At 39.7% G+C, this 18,680-nt stretch overlaps 1 protein-coding gene across 2 annotated transcripts in view; it reads left to right on the top strand.

The window, feature by feature from the left end:
• nr3c2 (nuclear receptor subfamily 3, group C, member 2) overlaps nucleotides 1-18,680 on the top strand; it is an 80,355-nt gene that overhangs the window by 42,083 nt on the left and 19,592 nt on the right. For both annotated transcript variants that reach the window (XM_058088192.2, XM_078793615.1), the window contains exon 3: nucleotides 12,276-12,403. In XM_058088192.2, coding sequence (XP_057944175.2) covers nucleotides 12,276-12,403 — 128 coding nt within the window. The remainder of the gene's footprint in view (nucleotides 1-12,275; nucleotides 12,404-18,680) is intronic.

The raw sequence follows: 18,680 nt of genomic DNA, 5'->3' as shown, positions 1-18,680 counted from the left end.
ACAGCTGCTAACTAAATGTTGCTAAATGGAGGACGGCACTGAGTGTGTGTGTGTGTGTGTGTGTGTGTGTGTAGAGGTGACTCAGGTCATGCCTGATCCCTTGGAGATAATCTTCCTGTCCAGGGATTGTCCCTGGAGATCTAAGCTGGAGGTCACCTGTTGCATGGATCCAGATCTGCTGTGTAACAAGGAGCCACGCCCCCGTGGAGCAGAAGGCGGCGTAAGCAATATCTGTGTTGATCCACGCCGCGCTCAAATCACAGCATCGGTGTTGGCGGCTTTGATGTCGGCTGCTGTATGTTTTAGTCTTTAAGTCCTACAAAGATGGTGGAAAGGAGTCTGTTTAGCCGGGCTCCTTTTGTGTACTCCTTGTGGATGTTTACGTTGCAGACGACGACATTCCTGCACGTGTTCATCATTCCTCGTTTGCTTTGGTCCTCCGTTTTCTCCACACGTCAGCGTGACGGCAGCTCCAGCTGTTTTTAGGCTTCGGTTTTTAACCGGTTGCTAAAATCAGATATGTGGTGGGTGGCGCTGGTGTTGATGTTGGGCGGGGGGGATGAGGGGGGGATCAATATGAGATGAGTGCATGTGAGGAGCACGTGAGGAACTGACCTTTCCTCGGTTGCGAAAGACATTTTTGTCACAGTGGATGCAAAACGCACGGCGGGTTTGACGTTGAAGGCTACCAATGAGCTGCGGGGATTAGCTTTAATAGTCATCTACCTTGTATGGTATGTTCATTACCAGTGTTACCAGTGGAGCAACCAATGGTGTTACACCCCGGACACCCCGGACTGGACGCCAGCCAATCACAGGGCACATATAGACAAACAACCATTCACACTCACATTCATACCTATGGATAATTTGGAGTGGCTAATTAACCTAGCATGTTTTTTTTAATGTGGGAGGAAACCGGAGTAGCATCGTTGTGGCATCGTTGTTTAGACATTTTGTCTAAAAATGCACTCCCCCCCTCTGTTTTCTTTTTTCTTCTTTTCTATCCCCTCCTGCTCCGGTCTCACCAAAACATCATTGATTCATTAATTCATTTTCTACCGCTTATCCTCACAAGGGTCGCAGAGGTGCTGGAGCCTATCCCAGCTGTCTTCGGGCGAGAGGCGGGGTACACCCTGGACTGGTGGCCAGCCAATCACAGGGCACATATAGACAAACAACCATTCACACTCACATTCATACCTATGGACAATTTGGAGTCGCTAATTAACCTAGCATGTTTTTGGAATGTGGGAGGAAACCGGAGAAAACATGCAAACTCCACACAGAGATAGCCGAGGGTGGAATTGAACTCTGGTCTACAAGCTGTGAGGCCTGCACGCTAACCACTTTCCGCCTTGCAGCCATTATGATGATGATGATGATTATTATCCTTTCATTCATTCATTTTCTACCGCTTATCCTCACGAGGGTCGCGGGGTGTGCTGGAGCCTATCCCAGCTGTCTTTGGGCAAAGACCGGTGGCCAGCCAATCACAGGGCACATATAGACAAACAACCATTCACACTCACATTCATACCTATGGACAATTTGGAGTCGCTAATTAACCTAGCATGTTTTTGGAATGTGGGAGGAAACCGGAGTACTCGGAGAAAACCCACGCATGCACGGGGGGAGAACATGCAAACTCCACACAGAGATGACCGAGGGTGGAATTGAACTCTGGTTTCCTAGCTGTGAGGCTTGCACACTAAGGCAGCTCGGGTGGAAAAACAATGGACCCAAAATATCCAAGTGGTTTTGCTACCTAAAGATGGACTTAGGTTGTGTTTTGACATCTTTGTGCCGCTGACATTGTCTAAGAATGACAGGAAATTGTCATTTAAATAGTTCCCTCTGGCGCCCCCCCAGGCCATCCAGCAGTGTGGAGCTAAGTGAAGAGCATCTGTGTAGTATCGATGTAGATGGCATTTAAATGCAACATATGCGTGTGTTGGATGGTAATGACGTACGAGTGTGTTGCTGCCCCTCGACTGACCCGGGGATGGGGGAAGGGTGGGAGTGGGAGTGGGTTGACTCTTTACATATTAGTAAAATGCAAATTAAAATTGTAACATTATTTTGTGGACGTTATGAATGTATTTGGTATTTAAATGTAATACATTAAATGTCGTGCATCAATCATAGTATTCTCACCAACAGCAGATAGATGAGTATTTGTATATACGTTGAAGTAAATTTGAATTAAAACTCCATCCATCCGTTTTCTACTGCTTTTCCTCACAAATGTCGCAGGCACGTACACCCTGGACTGGTGGCCAGCCAATCACAGGGCACATATAGACAAACAACCATTCACACTCACATTCATACCTATGGACAATTTGGAGTCGCTAATTAACCTAGCATGTTTTTGGAATGTGGGAGGAAACCCACGCATGCACGGGGAGAACATGCTCGAGGGTGGAATTGAACTCGGATCCCCTTGCTGTGTGGCTTGCGTGCTAACCACTCATGGTATTGCTAACACAGTATTTGTTCATTCATTCATTTTCTACCGCTTATCATCACGAGTGTCGTGGGGGGGGGGTGCCGTCTTGGGGCGAGCGGCGGGGTACACCCTGGACTGGTGGCCCGCCAATCACAGGGCACATATAGACAAACAACCATTCACACTCACATTCATACCTATGGACAATTTGGAGTCGCTAATTAACCTAGCATGTTTTTTTTTAATGTGGGAGGAAACCGGTGTAGCATCATTGTGGCATCGTTGTTTAGACATTTTGTCTAAAAATGCACTCCCCCCCTTTGTTTTCTTTTTTTTTTCTTTTCTATCCCCTCCTGCTCCGGTCTGACCACTCCAAATTTGCAAAACAACAAAACATCATTCATTCATTTTCTACCGCTTATCCTTACAAGGGTTGCGGGGGTGCTGGAGCCTATCCCATCAGTCTTCGGGCGAGAGGCGGGGTACACCCTGGACTGGTGGCCAGCCAATCACAGGGCGCATATAGACAAACAACCATTCACACTCACATTCATACCTATGGACAATTTGGAGTCGCTAATTAATCTAGCATGTTTTTGGAATGATGGAAGAAGCCGGAGTACCAGGAGAAAACCCACACAGAGATGGCCGAGGGTGGAATTGAACTCAGGTTTCCTCGCTGTGAGGTCTGTGCGCTAACCACTTCACCACCGTGCAGCCTGCTAACACAATATGTACTAAATTATTCTGCTTCCTACAAAGCAAATATATATTAGGTAAGGGTATATATATATATAAATAAGGGTATATAAATAATTTATATGAAAATATGCATAAAAGCGTCCACCATTATGATAAACCACAAAAGCGAGGGAGATTGATCCTGAGTTCTTCTCATTACCGCACCTCTTTTCTTCCACCGAGTAGCGAACTCAAGCACCCTAAAATCCCTCCATGCAAATGTCCAAAGTTAGATTCCACCTTGAGCGCAGCAGCTGGAGGTGCGGCAAAGTCACAAAGGGGAAGTCTCACCTTTCCGTACGCTCAGGTGTTGGGAGAGCGCAACGCCAGGGTCACCTTCGGGAGAGGAAACTAAATCCCCCTCGGTTGGCTTTCTTTCTCTCTCGTATGCCGCCCGTAAGACCTTTCTCTCCTCCCTGGGAGAGGTGCTGAGTGGGTGTCAACCTAAATGTTTATACTGTCTGCCCGTGGTTATGTAAGCTGCCTCGTCCTCTCTTTCTCGCCCTCCGCTTGGCTTTACTACCTGCGCTCTCCCAACTCAAATAGACGCCGAGATGGTCCAGATGCCCACGCTCTGGACTGTAAATATTGGAGGACTACTGTACTGCTTTGGAGATCCTTAGCAGGAGCCTCTTTCACACAGACAGGCAGCAAAATAGCAGCATCAGCAACATTTCCCGGCTTTTTCTTTTTTTCTGTGAAATTGGATTCCATTAAAATGTTGCAGTCGATGAAGAATATAGCATTTCTAGACCCGACATTTATCCACCATTGCTTTTCACACAGTAACTCGGCATCGCTTTACGGTCCTGCTTTTTTTTTTTAATCCATTCAGCAGCTGCCATGGTGTTAAACGTCCAAACAGAATTTGGAGTAATTCTACATTTCATCAAAGTTACTTCATATTTGTCAGATGAAAACACAATTGCTGCATATGGATTTATTCAAAACATATGATAGAAGAGTCTAATTCGGACTCACTTCCTGCTTGAGCTCTATTCAGCATCATGGGAACTGTAGTTTTTTTTTTTGTTTTTTTTTTTAGCATAACCATAAAGCTATTTTCCATTCCACATTCCAAAAACATGCTAGGTTAAATTAGCGACTCCAAATTGTCCATAGGTATGAATGTGAGTGTGAATGGTTGTTTGTCTATATGTGCCCTGTGATTGGCTGGCTCGCCTGAAAAATGGTTGTTTGTCTATGTGTGCCCTGTGATTGGCTGGCTCGCCCGAAAAGTGGTTGTTTGTCTATATATGCCTTGTGATTGGGTGGCTCGCCCGAAGAATAGTTGTTTGTCTATATGTTCTGTGGGATTGGCTGGCTCGCCCGAAAAGTGGTTGTTTGTCTATATGTGCCCTGGGATTGGCTGGCTCGCCCGAAAAATGGTTGTTTGTCTATCTGTGCCTTGTGATTGGCTGGCTTGCCTGAAATATGGTTGTTTGTCTATGTGTGCCCTGTGATTGGCTGGCTCGCCCGAAAAATGGTTGTTTGTCTATATGTGCCCTGTGATTGGCTGGCTCGCCCGAAAAATGGTTGTTTGTCTATATATGCCCTGTGATTGGGTGGCTCGCCCGAAGAATAGTTGTTTGTCTATATGTACTGTGGGATTGGCTGGCTCGCCCAAAAAGTGGTTGTTTCTCTATATGTGCCCTGGGATTGGCTGGCTCGCCCGAAAAATGGTTCTTTGTCTATATGTGCCCTGTGATTGGCTGGCTCGCCCGAAGAATGGTTCTTTGTCTATATGTGCCCTGTGATTGGGTGGCTCGCCCGAAAAATGGTTAAGTCAATTAAGTCCCTTTGTCCAGTTGTATTTTTTTATTGTAGATTTCTTAAAAATAACGTTGTCCCGTCTCGTTCTCCCAGATCCAATCGCATGTATGTATATCGTTTCTTGTGTCACACCTTGCCGTAATAGAAGCTCCGGTGTCGGGTATCACACGTTTAAATTACTTGTCGCACAGCAACAATCGCTTTCAACACAACAGGATGGTTGAGGAAGTCTCGAGTGGTTGACCTAAACACCCCTTACACACAAGTGGTATGGACTTGGTACTAAACTCCGAACCGGACAATTCCCAAGTCAGGTTTGTCCCAACAGTCCATGTGGGTGCATTTTGTGACGTACAACATGTACACAAAACACCACAGGGTGGGGGAAGTGAATGTGGGGTGTTAAACTTCACACTCCCGACCTGACATTCCGCCATTTTTATGACTACAGTGTTCCCTCGTTTATCGCGGGGGTTAGTTTTCACAAATAACAAATAATAAGTGAAATCCGCGTAGTAGCCAACTAATTATTTTTTTTACAATTATTATATACTGTAATGCTAATCGCTAATAATCGCTAGCTGTTTTCTAGCCGTTTTCTAGCGATCATACAGCAGGAAACACAGCAGTGCTGCAGGAAGTAGATTGATTGACAATGATCAACGCATAAAACAATGGGCGGGTTAGCTCCCTGAGCTAACCTTAGCTTAGCTGGACGTCTTTAACTCTCACATGAGTAACATGAGTATACGATACCCTCTACTTGTAGGAGTAATAAACAATAACAAACATATCAAACAGAACGCCAATAGATCGCTCTAATACACCATAAGGACGTAGAACACAATGACTTGGATGCTTGAATGTCTTCCAAAGCATTTTGAAGACAACCAATAGGGGGCGGCATACATATATCACTTATATATACATACAGTAAATATGAAAAATGTATTGAAGTCAGGGGTTGAGAACTTGAGAACTGTGACTGAACTAGAAGACCACACACCTGTAGCGGTGCAGCTAACAGCGCTACATACGTGCACGATGAGGTCATTGTTGTTGCACACAACAAGACTCTTTATGTGTGTGTGTGTGTGTGTGTGTGTGGTGCTTGTTTGCAGTCCAGGCCTTGCTAATGTGCTTATGTGGGTCACACGGGGGTTCTTGGTGACCACGTGAGCCTCCATGGTCGTCATCCTCCTCGCTGCCACCTCAATGCTCATTGTTCACCCTTAATGATGTTAGCTCGGTCATATCGGGCCCCTTGACTTCCTTTGCATCCCCGATTTGTCGCACAGACATGATTACTTGGATGATTGTTTGCGGGAATTAGTGTTTCTAGTTTGGCTCTGACCCACATTGACAAAGACTCTGTTGACCCAGACATACAAGACCGGGCAAAAGTCTTAGGTCACCACAAGTGCGGGAGTTTTTTTTTTTGGTTTTGTATTGTATTATCTACTCTTATTGCTCTCTGGTTCTACTATATCTTACTTATTGTGTGGAAATATGGGCTAATAACTATAAAAGCAATCTTCACTGGCTAAATGTACTGCAAAAAAGGCCAGTAAGGATAATTCATAATGCCGCCTACAGAGAACATACTAACTCCTTATTTCTAAAATTACAAATACTTCAACTTGCTGATATAGTTCATTTTCAAACAGCTAAAATAATGCATAAGGCTAAAAATAAGCAATTAGCTAAAAATGTCATCCAATACTTCTCTACAAGAGAGGAGAAATATAATATCTCAGGGAAGAAGTACATTTGAAACACTTCTATGCTAGGACTACGTTAAAAAGCCATAGCATTTCAGTATGTGGAAAAAAAACAAAAAAAAACTTAAACTGTATTATGGAAAGCAGGAAGTGAACAAATGTAACAGTTACTGATTGTAAAAGTACCAGATGGTACCCGGAGAAAACATGCAAACTCCACACAGAGATGGCCGAGGGTGGGATTGAATTCGGGTCTTCTAGGTCTGAGGTCTGATGATGATGATTATTATTATTCATTCATGTTCTACTGCTTATCCTCATGAGGGTCGCGGGGGTGCTGGAGCCTATCCCAGCTCTCTTCAGGCGAGAAGCAGGCTACACCCCGGACTGGTGGCCAGCCAATCACAGGGCACATATAGACAAACAACCATTCACACTCACATTCATACCTATGGACAATTTGGAGTCGCTAATTAACCTAGCATGTTTTTTTTTTAATGTGGGAGGAAACTGGAGTAGCATCGTTGTGGCATCGTTGTTTAGACATTTTGTCTAAAAATGCACTCCCTTGTCTGTTTTCTTTTTTCTTCTTTTCTATCCCCTCCTGCTCCGGTCTGACCACTCCAAATTTGCTAAACAACAAAACATCATTCATTCATTTTCTACCGCTTATCCTCACAAGGGTTATAACCCACGCATGCATGGGGAGAACATGTGAGGTCTGAGCGCTAACCACTCGCCCACCGTGCAGCAATCCATATATGCACGTTGCGTACTTCTTCACATGACTGCATGTGTATGTTATATTATACTGTATATTCTATGGTCATTATTGCTTCAAGCAGTACAGTACGTTGTAGAGTGGCTTCAACCGTGTGACACCTACGGAACCGCCAGTTGGTGGACTCATCTCTCTTTTTTTAATGCAGTTACTCCAGGAAAAGCTGGCAGCCAAACTGGACTCAAACGTCTTTGTCGTAACACATTTGAATCACGCAGCAAACTTGTTGCCTTCTATTATTATTCTGTGTAAGTTACGGAATGGCCGTGCAACACACAACCTCGCTGTGAAGAAAGGCAAGTGTTGTGTACTCGCGCCGGTCAGGGAAATAATAAACAGCGACTACAGCAGTTAGCGTTGTGTATGTTATCTTTAGGAGATGAAAGGACTTGGAAAACAATGAAGTGGATGCCTGGCGGCGTTTTTGTGGGAAGGAAGAAAATAAAAAAAGAATGAGGCTTTTTACATAGTTGGAAACATTACACAGCAGTCGGGTCATACATGACATTAGCATGTTGTTAGAGTCCATGCAAATAAAAATAACAGTCCATCCACTTATTTTATATACGGCCAATAGGTGGTGCTAATGAACGGGTAAAAGGAAACAGGAAACAGGTAATGTAGTCTAAAGGTAATGTAGTCGAAAGGTAATGCAGTAGAAAGGTAATACAGTAGAAAGGTAATGTAATAGTAATAGAAAGATAATGTAGCAGAAAAGTAATACAGTAGAAAGGTAATGTAATAGAAAGGTAATACAGTAGAAAGATAATACAGTAGAAAGATAATACAGTAGAAAGGTAATATAGTAGAAAGGTAATGTAGTAAAAAGGTAATGTAGTAGAAAGGTAATATAGTAGAAAGGTAATGTAGTTAAAAGGTAATGTAGTAGAAAGGTAATATAGTAGAAAGGTAATGTAATACAAATGTAATGCAGTAGAAAGGTAATACAGTAGAAAGGTAATATAGTAGAAAGGTAATATAGTAGAAAGGTAATGTAGTAAAAAGGTAATGTAGTAGAAAGGTAATATAGTAGAAAGGTATTGTGGTAGAAAGGTAATGCAGTAGAAAGTTAATGCAGTGGAAAGGTAATATAGTAGAAAGGTATTGTAGTAGAAAGGTAATATAGTAGAAAGGTAATACAGTAGAAAGTTAATGTAATAGAAAGGTAATGTAGTAGAAAGGTAATATAGTAGAAAGGTAATGTAGTAGAAAGGTAATACAGTAGAAAGGTAATGTAGTAGAAAGGTATTTTAGTAGAAAGATATTGTAGTAGAAAGGTAATACGGTAGAAAGGTAATGCAGTAGAAAGGTAATACAGTAGAAAGGTAATGTAGTAGAAAGGTAATACGGTAGAAAGGTAATGTCGTAGAAAGGTAATGCAGTAGAAAGGTAATGCAGTAGAAAGGTAATATAGTAGAAAGGTAATACAGTAGAAAGGTAATGTAATAGTAATAGAAAGGTAATGTATCAGAAAAGTAATACAGTAGAAAGGTAATGTAGTAGAAAGGTAATTGTAGTAGAAAGGTATTGTAGTAGAAAGGTAATACGGTAGAAAGGTAATACAGTAGAAAGTTAATGTAATAAAAAGGTAATGTAGTAGAAAGGTGATGTGATAGAAAGGTAATATAGTATAAATGTAATACAGTAGAAAGGTAATGCAGTAGAAAGGTAATACAGTAGAAAGTAATGTAATAGAAAGGTAATGCAGTAGAAAGGTAATGTCATAGAAAGGTAATATAGTATAAATGCAATACAGTAGAAAGGTAATACAGTAGGAAGGTAATACTGTAGAAAGGTAATTTCATATAAAGGTAATACAGTAGGAAGGTAATACTGTAGAAAGGTAATTTCATATAAAGGTAATACAGTAGGAAGGTAATACTGTAGAAAGGTAATTTCATATAAAGGTAATACAGTAGGAAGGTAATACTGTAGAAAGGTAATTTCATATAAAGGTAATACAGTAGGAAGGTAATACTGTAGAAAGGTAATTTCATATAAAGGTAATACAGTAGGAAGGTAATACTGTAGAAAGGTAATTTCATATAAAGGTAATACAGTAGGAAGGTAATACTGTAGAAAGGTAATTTCATATAAAGGTAATACAGTAGGAAGGTAATACTGTAGAAAGGTAATTTCATATAAAGGTAATGTAGTAGAAAGGTAATACAGTAGAAAGGTAATTTCATATAAAGGTAATACAGTAGGAAGGTAATACTGTAGAAAGGTAATTTCATATAAAGGTAATACAGTAGGAAGGTAATACTGTAGAAAGGTAATTTCATATAAAGGTAATACAGTAGGAAGGTAATACTGTAGAAAGGTAATTTCATATAAAGGTAATACAGTAGGAAGGTAATACTGTAGAAAGGTAATTTCATATAAAGGTAATACAGTAGGAAGGTAATACTGTAGAAAGGTAATTTCATATAAAGGTAATACAGTAGGAAGGTAATACTGTAGAAGATACAGGTTGCGTTGTTAACAACCATTAAAAAGTAAGTCATGAATCACAAATTCACCAAATTCCCTTAAGGTGCTTCCATCTTCCTATTCTTCCTTTCCTCTACCATCACCTTTAGGCCAAGCTGCTTAAACTGCTTCCTCGGCTAACGCCTGCTAGCTGGTGTTTAGTTTGGGGCTTGTTTTTTTTTTGTTTTTTTTTGGTGCACAGTTACTGCAGCCTGGCCTGTCAGCTATGCTTCCAATGCGAGCACAGTGAATGACCTATATACTCCTCTGGGGGAGGGGGCGGGGGGGAAAGTCACCTTGTTGCTGCTGGACCAGCAGGCCGCCTGCTCTTAATGTGAGGCGGGACACACGTGCTGTTTTTTGGCCTTTTGACTTACGGCGTAGAGCGATGAGTGCGATAAGGCGGCCGACGTATCGTGTATATATCGTGTTGGTGGGGTGAGACGGGGAGGGGGGGGGTCGATTTGTCGACACAGATGCACACACCGGCTGAAAAGACCACAAGGCCCAGCGCCAGGGAGTCAGACAAACACCTCACCGGAGACTCCTCTAAGCGTCCTAACAAATTGAATGTGTGTGTAGATGGACGAGAGGGAATTAGATCAGCGCTCCTGATTGCATCTGAGTGTGCCGCCGCCGCCGCCGCCGCTGTAGTGCTGCCTTCCCGAACGAAGCGAGAGAGAGAGAGAGAGAGAGAGAGAGCTTGGCAGCTGCTTTGATGAAGGATGGAAGGAGAATGTTAACCAGACAATCACCTTGCATATCATTGATTTAGATGGCAGAGAGCTAATTAGCACAGAAAGCAAAGATAGGGGAAGCTGAGGCCACTTTGGATGTTTTGATACAAGGTGTTCTCTCTTGTGTACCCGGCTACATGTCGTCAACAAATACTCATTCATTCAGTCTTAGTCGCGTCGGGGTCAGAGGTCAAGCTGGAGACCATCCCAGCTGCACTTTGGCGCATATAATCCGAACGGGAGGCCAGTCAGTCAGTCAGTCCCACTGCACATATATAGAGGAGATGCTCATCAAAGATCCTCTATATAGCAGGAGTCTTGTGCTGTTAGAAAAAAACTACTTCCCGCAGTACTTCCCGTAATTCTGCCTAGCAACAAATGGCTATGCAAATATTTTTTTTACAACAATAAGAGAGTAGTCTCGTGCAGTAGATCCCCGATGTTCGTAGACCACCAATGATTAATTGATCTGCCCCAACTCATGCCTTTTGATTTCAGATCAACATTTGCAATAAAAAATACTGTTGTAATTGTTAGATTCAGGTCCAAAACTATTCCAGAGAAGCATAAAAACATAATAATAATAATAATAATAAAAATGTTGGGCTTGGGCTGCACGGTGCTCGAGTGGTTAGCACACAGACCTCACAGCTAGGAGACCAGGGTTCAATTCCACCCTCGGGCATCTCTGTGTGGAGTTTGCATGTTCCCGTAATTCTGCCTAGCAACAAATGGCTATGCAAATAGTTTTTGACAACAACAAAAAATTGATTTCAGATCAACATTTGCAATAAAAAGCGTCTGTTGTAATTGTTAGATTCAGGTTCAAAACAATTCCAGAGAAGCATAAATACATAATAATAATAATAATAATAATGTTGGGCTTGGGCTGCATGGTGGTTGAGTGGTTAGCACGCAGACCTCACAGCTAGGAAACCAGGGTTCAATTCCATCCTCAGGCATCTCTGTGTGAAGTTTGCATGTTCCCGTAATTCTGCCTAGCAACAAATGGCTATGCAAAAAATGTTGATTTCTGATCAACATTTGCAATAAAAAGTGTCTTTTGTAATTGTTAGATTCAGGTTCAAAACAATTCCAGAGAAGCATAAAAACATAATAATGATAATAATGTTGGGCTTGGGCTGCACAGTGGTCGAGTGGTTAGCACTCAGATCTCACAGCTAGGAGACCACGGTTCAATTCCACCCTCGGCCATCTCTGTGTGGAGTTTGCATGTTTTCTCCTACATTCTAAAAAAAACCAAAACATGCTAGGTTAATTAGCGACTCCAAATTGTCCATAGGTATGAATGTGAGTGTGAATGGTTGTTTGTCTATATGTGCCCTGTGATTGGCTGGCCAAAAGTCCAGGGTGTACCCCGCCTCTCGCCCCAAGACAGCTGGGATAGGCTCCAGCACCCCCTGTGACCCTCGTGAGAAAAAGCGATAGAAAATGAATGAATGAATGAAAAAAAGATAAATGTTTAAAAATTGCCCATAACTTTGCGCGGTGGTGAATCCGCTGTACTACATAGTACCTGCTGTAGTGTTTTATACTAATAGGTGTTCCATATAACGTATAATGTCCTGTCCTTGCAGCTCGCCACTCAGGCAGCCCTCCTCCACGGCCAAGGTGTGTCTGGTGTGTGGGGATGAGGCGTCGGGCTGCCATTACGGCGTGGTGACGTGCGGGAGCTGCAAAGTCTTCTTCAAAAGAGCCGTGGAAGGTAAGGGCGCTCAATTCCAGCTTCATCCATACATTCATTTTCTATGCCGCTTATCCTCACTTGGGTCGCCTATCCCAGCCAATCACAGGGCACATATAGACAAACAACCATTCACACTCACATTCATACCTATATGGACAATTTGGAGTCGACAATTAACCTAGCATGTTTTTGGAGAATTGAACTCGGGTCTTCTAGCTGCGAGGCCTGCGCGCTAACCACTAAAAGACCCGTGGAATGTAAGGGCGCTCAACTCCAACTCCATCCATCAATCGATCAATTTTCTATGCCGCTTATCCTCACGAGGGTTGCGGGTATGCTGGAGCCTATCCCAGCTGACTTTCAGCTAGAGGTGGCCAGCCAATCACAGGGCACATATAGTCAAACAACCATTCACACTCACATTCATACCTATGGACAATTTGGAGTCGCTAATTAACCTAGCATGTTTTTGGAGAATTGAACTCGGGTCTTTTAGCTGCGAGGCCTTCGCGCTAACCACTCGACCACCGTGCAGCTCGGCATGGTCATTCATTCATTCATTTGTCTTCCGCTTTTTCCACATGAGGATCGCGGGGGATGCTGGAGCCTATCCCAGCTGTCTTTCAGCTAGAGGCGGGGTCCACCCTGGTGGCCAGCCAATCACAGGGCACATATAGTCAAACAACCATTCACACTCACATTCATACCTATAGACAATTTGGAGTCGCTAATTAACCTAGCATGTTTTTGGAGAATTGAACTTGGGTCTTGTAGCTGCGAGGCCCTCACTCAAACCACTCTTCCACCGTGCAGCTCGGCATGGTCATTCATTTATTTTCTACCGCTTTTTCCTCATGAGGGTCGCGGGGGATGCTGGAGCCTATCCCAGCTGTCTTTCAGCTAGAGGCGAGGTCCACCCTAGTGGCCAGCCAATCACAGGGCACATATAGTCAAACAACCATTCACACTCACATTCACACCTATGGACAATTTAGAGTCGCCAATTAACCTAGCATGTTTTTGGAGAATTGAACACGGGTCTTTTAGCTGCGAGGCCTTCATTCATTTCATTCATTCATTTTCTTCCGCTTTTTCCTTTTTCCAATTTGGAGTCGCCAATTAACCTAGCATGTTTTTGGAGAATTGAACTCGGGTCTTTTAGCTGCGAGGCCTTCGCGCTAACCACTCTACCAACGTGCAGCCCAGCATGGCCATAAGCCATGAAATATTCACGGCAATGACCAAAAGTGCGTCAACTCCACATCGGTGAACTTTGATGTCAGCCTTAATTGCGGTAACGTCGTTAGCAGCCGCCCATCAAGCGTTGATCGGCTCTTGGCTCCAGGCGATGCTCTGTCTCCTCATGGAGACGAATGAAAAGCAAAACCAAACGTTGTCGGTGCCGTCGGGTGTTTTTCGCTGACAATTTCCAGCAAGCGATTGCTTTGCCTCCAAATCAAATGACGATTTACACGCCGTCGCTATGGAGACCGTCTGGCGGTCTGCTGTCGCTTGATGTTATTATCCCCACCCTGTCGTCACGTGTCTTGTCCCTTCTGGAGTCACCATAAATGGGATTGGCGATTGTCGATTTTCCCATCGTCAGGAATCTCGGATCTCGGTGCTTGAGCTCTCTTTTAAGCACCACGACGCAAAAACGTCAACAAGGTTAAAAGCCATCTTCCGACGCACATACGGAGTCACTACCTTGCCTGACCCGTTCCTGTCATTGCCGCTGTGAAGGTGTAGCGAGCGAGCGAGTGAGCGAGCGAGCGAGAGAGAGAGACGATGGAGTGAGGACGGCGATACGGGCGAGGAAGGACAAGGAAGGACAAAGAAAAAGTCGGACAGATAACAAGGAGACGAGGAAAGTGAGAGGGATGAGAAACGATGCGTCAGCACAACCCAACCGAGGCCCCTCCTATTGCAAGGAGGAAGAGCCATGTTTGATTCCTCGTGGCACTTCCTGCCTCCGGGGGGAGGGGGGGGGGGGGTACAATTTTAGATGCTTCCTGGCTCATAGCCGCAACATTCAAGGGTTAGAATCCTGAGACTGTGAAGGGTCCGGACTTCAGACCTGAATTGGACCACTTGATGGAAATCGCGGGGGATGCTTGAGCCTATCCCAGCGAAATAGATATTAAATATTTAAATATTAAAACATATATTATAATATATATAAATATATTTTTACATATGAATATTAAAAATAAATACTAAATAAATATTTGTAAATATATCTCTATATATGTATACAGCTATATAACTGTATAGATCATACTAAATAAGTATTAAATATTTAAATATTTAAATATATATTATAATACATCTATTTTTATATATACATTTATATATTTTTTATATATAAATATTAAAAATAAATACTAAATAAATATTTGTAAATACATCTATATATGTATATATATGTATCTATATAACTGTATAGATCATACTAAATAAATATTAAATATTTAAATATATATTATAATATATATTTTTATATAAACATTTATATATAATTTTATATATAAATATTAAAAATAAATACTAAATAATTATTTGTAAATATATCTATATATGTATATATATGTATCTATTTAACTGTTTAAAATATATTTTAAACTATTTAAATATATTTTATAATATATATATATATTTGTTTTTTTAGATATATATTTTTATATATAAATATTAAAAATAAATACTAAATAAATATTTGTAAATATATCTATATATATGTATCTATATAACTGTATAGATCATACTAAATAAATATTGACTATTTAAATATTAAAATATATATTATAATATATGTATATATTTAATATATACATATATATTTTATATATAAATATTAAAAATAAATACTAAATAAATATTTGTAAATATATGTATATATGTATCTATATAACTGTATAGATCATTTTAAATAAATATTAAATGTTAAAATATATATTATAATATATATTTTTTATATATAAATATTAAAAATAAATACTAAATAAATATTTGTAAATATATCTCTATATATATAACTGTATAGATCATATTATAGTAGAATTTTTGGAACCCTTGTTTGAGAATTGCTACCAAATTTGAAGCACGCATACGAGACACTAAATTATGAAAGATTTGTGTTTTCGGCGTAACGTGTGGGTGGAGCATGCCAACAAAATTTGCGATGTTCTGTAAATATGTCATAACTTTTGCCATCATCGTCCGATTTTCCCTTTCGCGGCAAATCATGTCTTATCCTGCCCGCCCTCCCAATTAGCGTACACCCGACGTACCGGTTTAGCAAAGCCTTCCTGAGATTACGACGCTAGCGATGACTTGACCTTCATTTGTCTTTCCCGGCGGCGCGAGTACAAAATAGGGAGTCAAGAAATTGCTAATGAAAAGTGAAAATAGCCAAGCACTCCTCTGCTGTTTTTTTGAAATAAAGAACAGCTGCGCTCGATAAACGAGTCCATGTGGCGCGCGTCGTGGTCCAACGCCAGCGCATTATTCACATGTCATCAGTGGTTTGGCGTGTCGGCTCCGGGTAATAATATTCCCCTTTTAGCTCCGTGCCTTGTTTTTGCCAGCCTCTTATTCAAGTGAAGATTTACAACTGCATCGTAAGCCCGCCTTGTTAAGCCAGGGCCAACACGGGCCCCCGTTTATGTTTTCCACCCCCCCCACCCCAAAAAAAAAATTCCTCTACGCACTGACTCTGTGGGAGAGGTCATGCGAGGACGCGGCTAGCGCTCCTCCAGCATCCAATCGCGTCGCTTTTTGAACTTGGGTCAGGCCTCCCACAACACTGAATGGTTCACGTTGTGTGTGTGTGTATGTGTGTGTGTGTGTGTGTGTGAGAGAGAGAGAGAGAGAGCGAGCGAGGGGAGGTTATGTAACAACAGCTGGAGTGCAGCCACCTCGCCAACACGTCTAGCAACATACAAATCACAATGGCAGGCTCCAGACGTGCACACATGCATGTTCAGACTAGTGTGTGTGTGTGTTAGTGTGTGTGTGTGTGTGTGTGTGTGTGACCCACATTGTTAGAAGGTATTTGGTTTAGGGAACCTGTATAAAAGTATGCAGTGTCTCCGCTCCAGGGCTCCCCCTACTGGTAGGAATTCATTTGAACATAAAGACCAGAAGCTAAAGAAGGCTAAGCTAGTCAGATAGCATCCACATTATCACAGTATTATCAGCTAGTGTAGCCTGGCTGTTTATTTATATTTGTATTTATATTTATATTTATATTTATATTTATATTTATATTTATATTTATATTTATATTTATATTTATATTTATATTTATATTTATATTTATATTTATATTTATATTTATATTTATATTTACATTTATATTTATATTTATATATAATATTATTTATATATATTATATTGTATTTATAATATTTTTATTTATTTAAATTATTTCATATATATATATATATAATATTATCTATCCATCCATCCCTGAAGTCCCTGATTAGTCCCTGAAAACTTAAATGATTATTATTTTTAATCATAATTATTATTAATAACAATAACAATAATTATTCATATATTTATGTATATATATTTATATAAATGTATAATATTATTTATGTATATATTATATTGTATTTATAATATTTGTATTTATTTAAATTATTATTATTTATTATATATATATATATATAATCTAGCCATCCTTGAAAGTCCCTGATTAGTCCCTGAAAACTTACATGATTATAATTTTTAATCATAATTATTATTAATAACAATAACAAAAATTATTCATATATTTATGTATATATATTTATATAAATTTATAATATTATTTATGCATATATTATATTGTATTTATAATATTTTTATTTATTTAAATTATTGTTATTTATTTTATATATATATATATATATATATATATATATATATATATATATATATATATATATATATATATATATATATATATAATCTATCCATCCCTGAAAGTCCCTGATTAGTCCCTGAAAACTTAAATGATTATTATTTTTAAAAATTATTATTATTAATAATAACAATAGTAATTCATATTAATTAATACTTTTACTAATTATTAATAATGAATAATAATGTTTATCATTATTATTCTTATTATTTATTATTATACAGGAGCCAGGCAACAACATTCAACTGAATGGGGTTATAAACCCCATTCAAAACTACATTGCCGCTTGGGCAGATATATAAAAAAAGTAGCATAACAGCAGCATCAAATCGGAAAAACTAACAAACAACAGTTTATATTAACTCTGTGTCTTTTAGCAACATGTTCGGCTGTAATATAAACGTCTTTGATCGGACCGTTTTAAAAATACGGCCATTAAACGGGTCAAGCCGACTGTGTTTGTAACTCTGCTAAATTAGCTTGATTTGCTTTTGAATGTTCAATCCTGCAAATGGGCGATAATCGGCAATATGCAATGAATTGGTACCGTAGTTTCAAACACTGTTGCACCAGCTAACAGTTTTAGGAGGACGAGGAACGATATGATCGTTCCATCCGGATACACGTATTGTTGCAACACCGGCAGCGTCGGGGCAGACCGCGCCACAAATGTCAGCTTTAGTTCAACAAAGGCCACAAAGTGTGTGTTTATGACTGCGGGGATCGGACTGTTGTATTTTAGGATGAGTGTTTCCCTTCCACTGTGATGTAACAGCATGCTCTAATACACAAGACTTGGCAATTACCAACAAAGTCATTCTTTTTTTTTTTTTTTTTGTGGTCGTGTGTCTGCGAGATTACGTAAATGAATGAAAAGACTATTTGGCATCCAAGAACGTCGATTATACTTTAGAAGTGATGTCAAATGTCTTTGTAGGCCAACTCTCATGTGGCTTGGGAAGAACATGTTGAAATGAAGGAACAAATGGTAGCAAACTCAACAAAATACAGGAGATATAAATATAAATCAATAAATAATACAGAATAAATACTGTGTAATAAAAGTTTAAATATATGACTTATTTTATTTTTATTTATTTTACTTTATTTTTCATGTAATTATAAAGTAAAAAATCTAGATAAATACATTTTGTGATTTAAATGATAAAAAATCGAAATAATTTCATGTATATAATGTTATAATTTACATTATTATATGATATATTAATAAAATATAAATAATACAAAACAAATATAAAATAATACAATTATTATTAATTATTATAGAAATACTTATAATATAAAATAAATTAAATACCAGAGGTATAAATATAAATCAATAAATAATACAGAATAAATACTGTGTAATAAAACTTTAAATATATT

This window comes from Doryrhamphus excisus, linkage group LG9 (assembly GCF_037039965.1).
Source record: "Doryrhamphus excisus strain RoL-2023G ecotype Guam linkage group LG9, RoL_Dexc_Guam_v1.1, whole genome shotgun sequence".
In the NCBI taxonomy this organism is placed as follows: Eukaryota; Metazoa; Chordata; class Actinopteri; order Syngnathiformes; family Syngnathidae; genus Doryrhamphus; species Doryrhamphus excisus.
The sequence above is the reverse complement of the archived record's forward strand: the minus strand, read 5'-3'. Positions and strand labels throughout refer to the sequence as shown.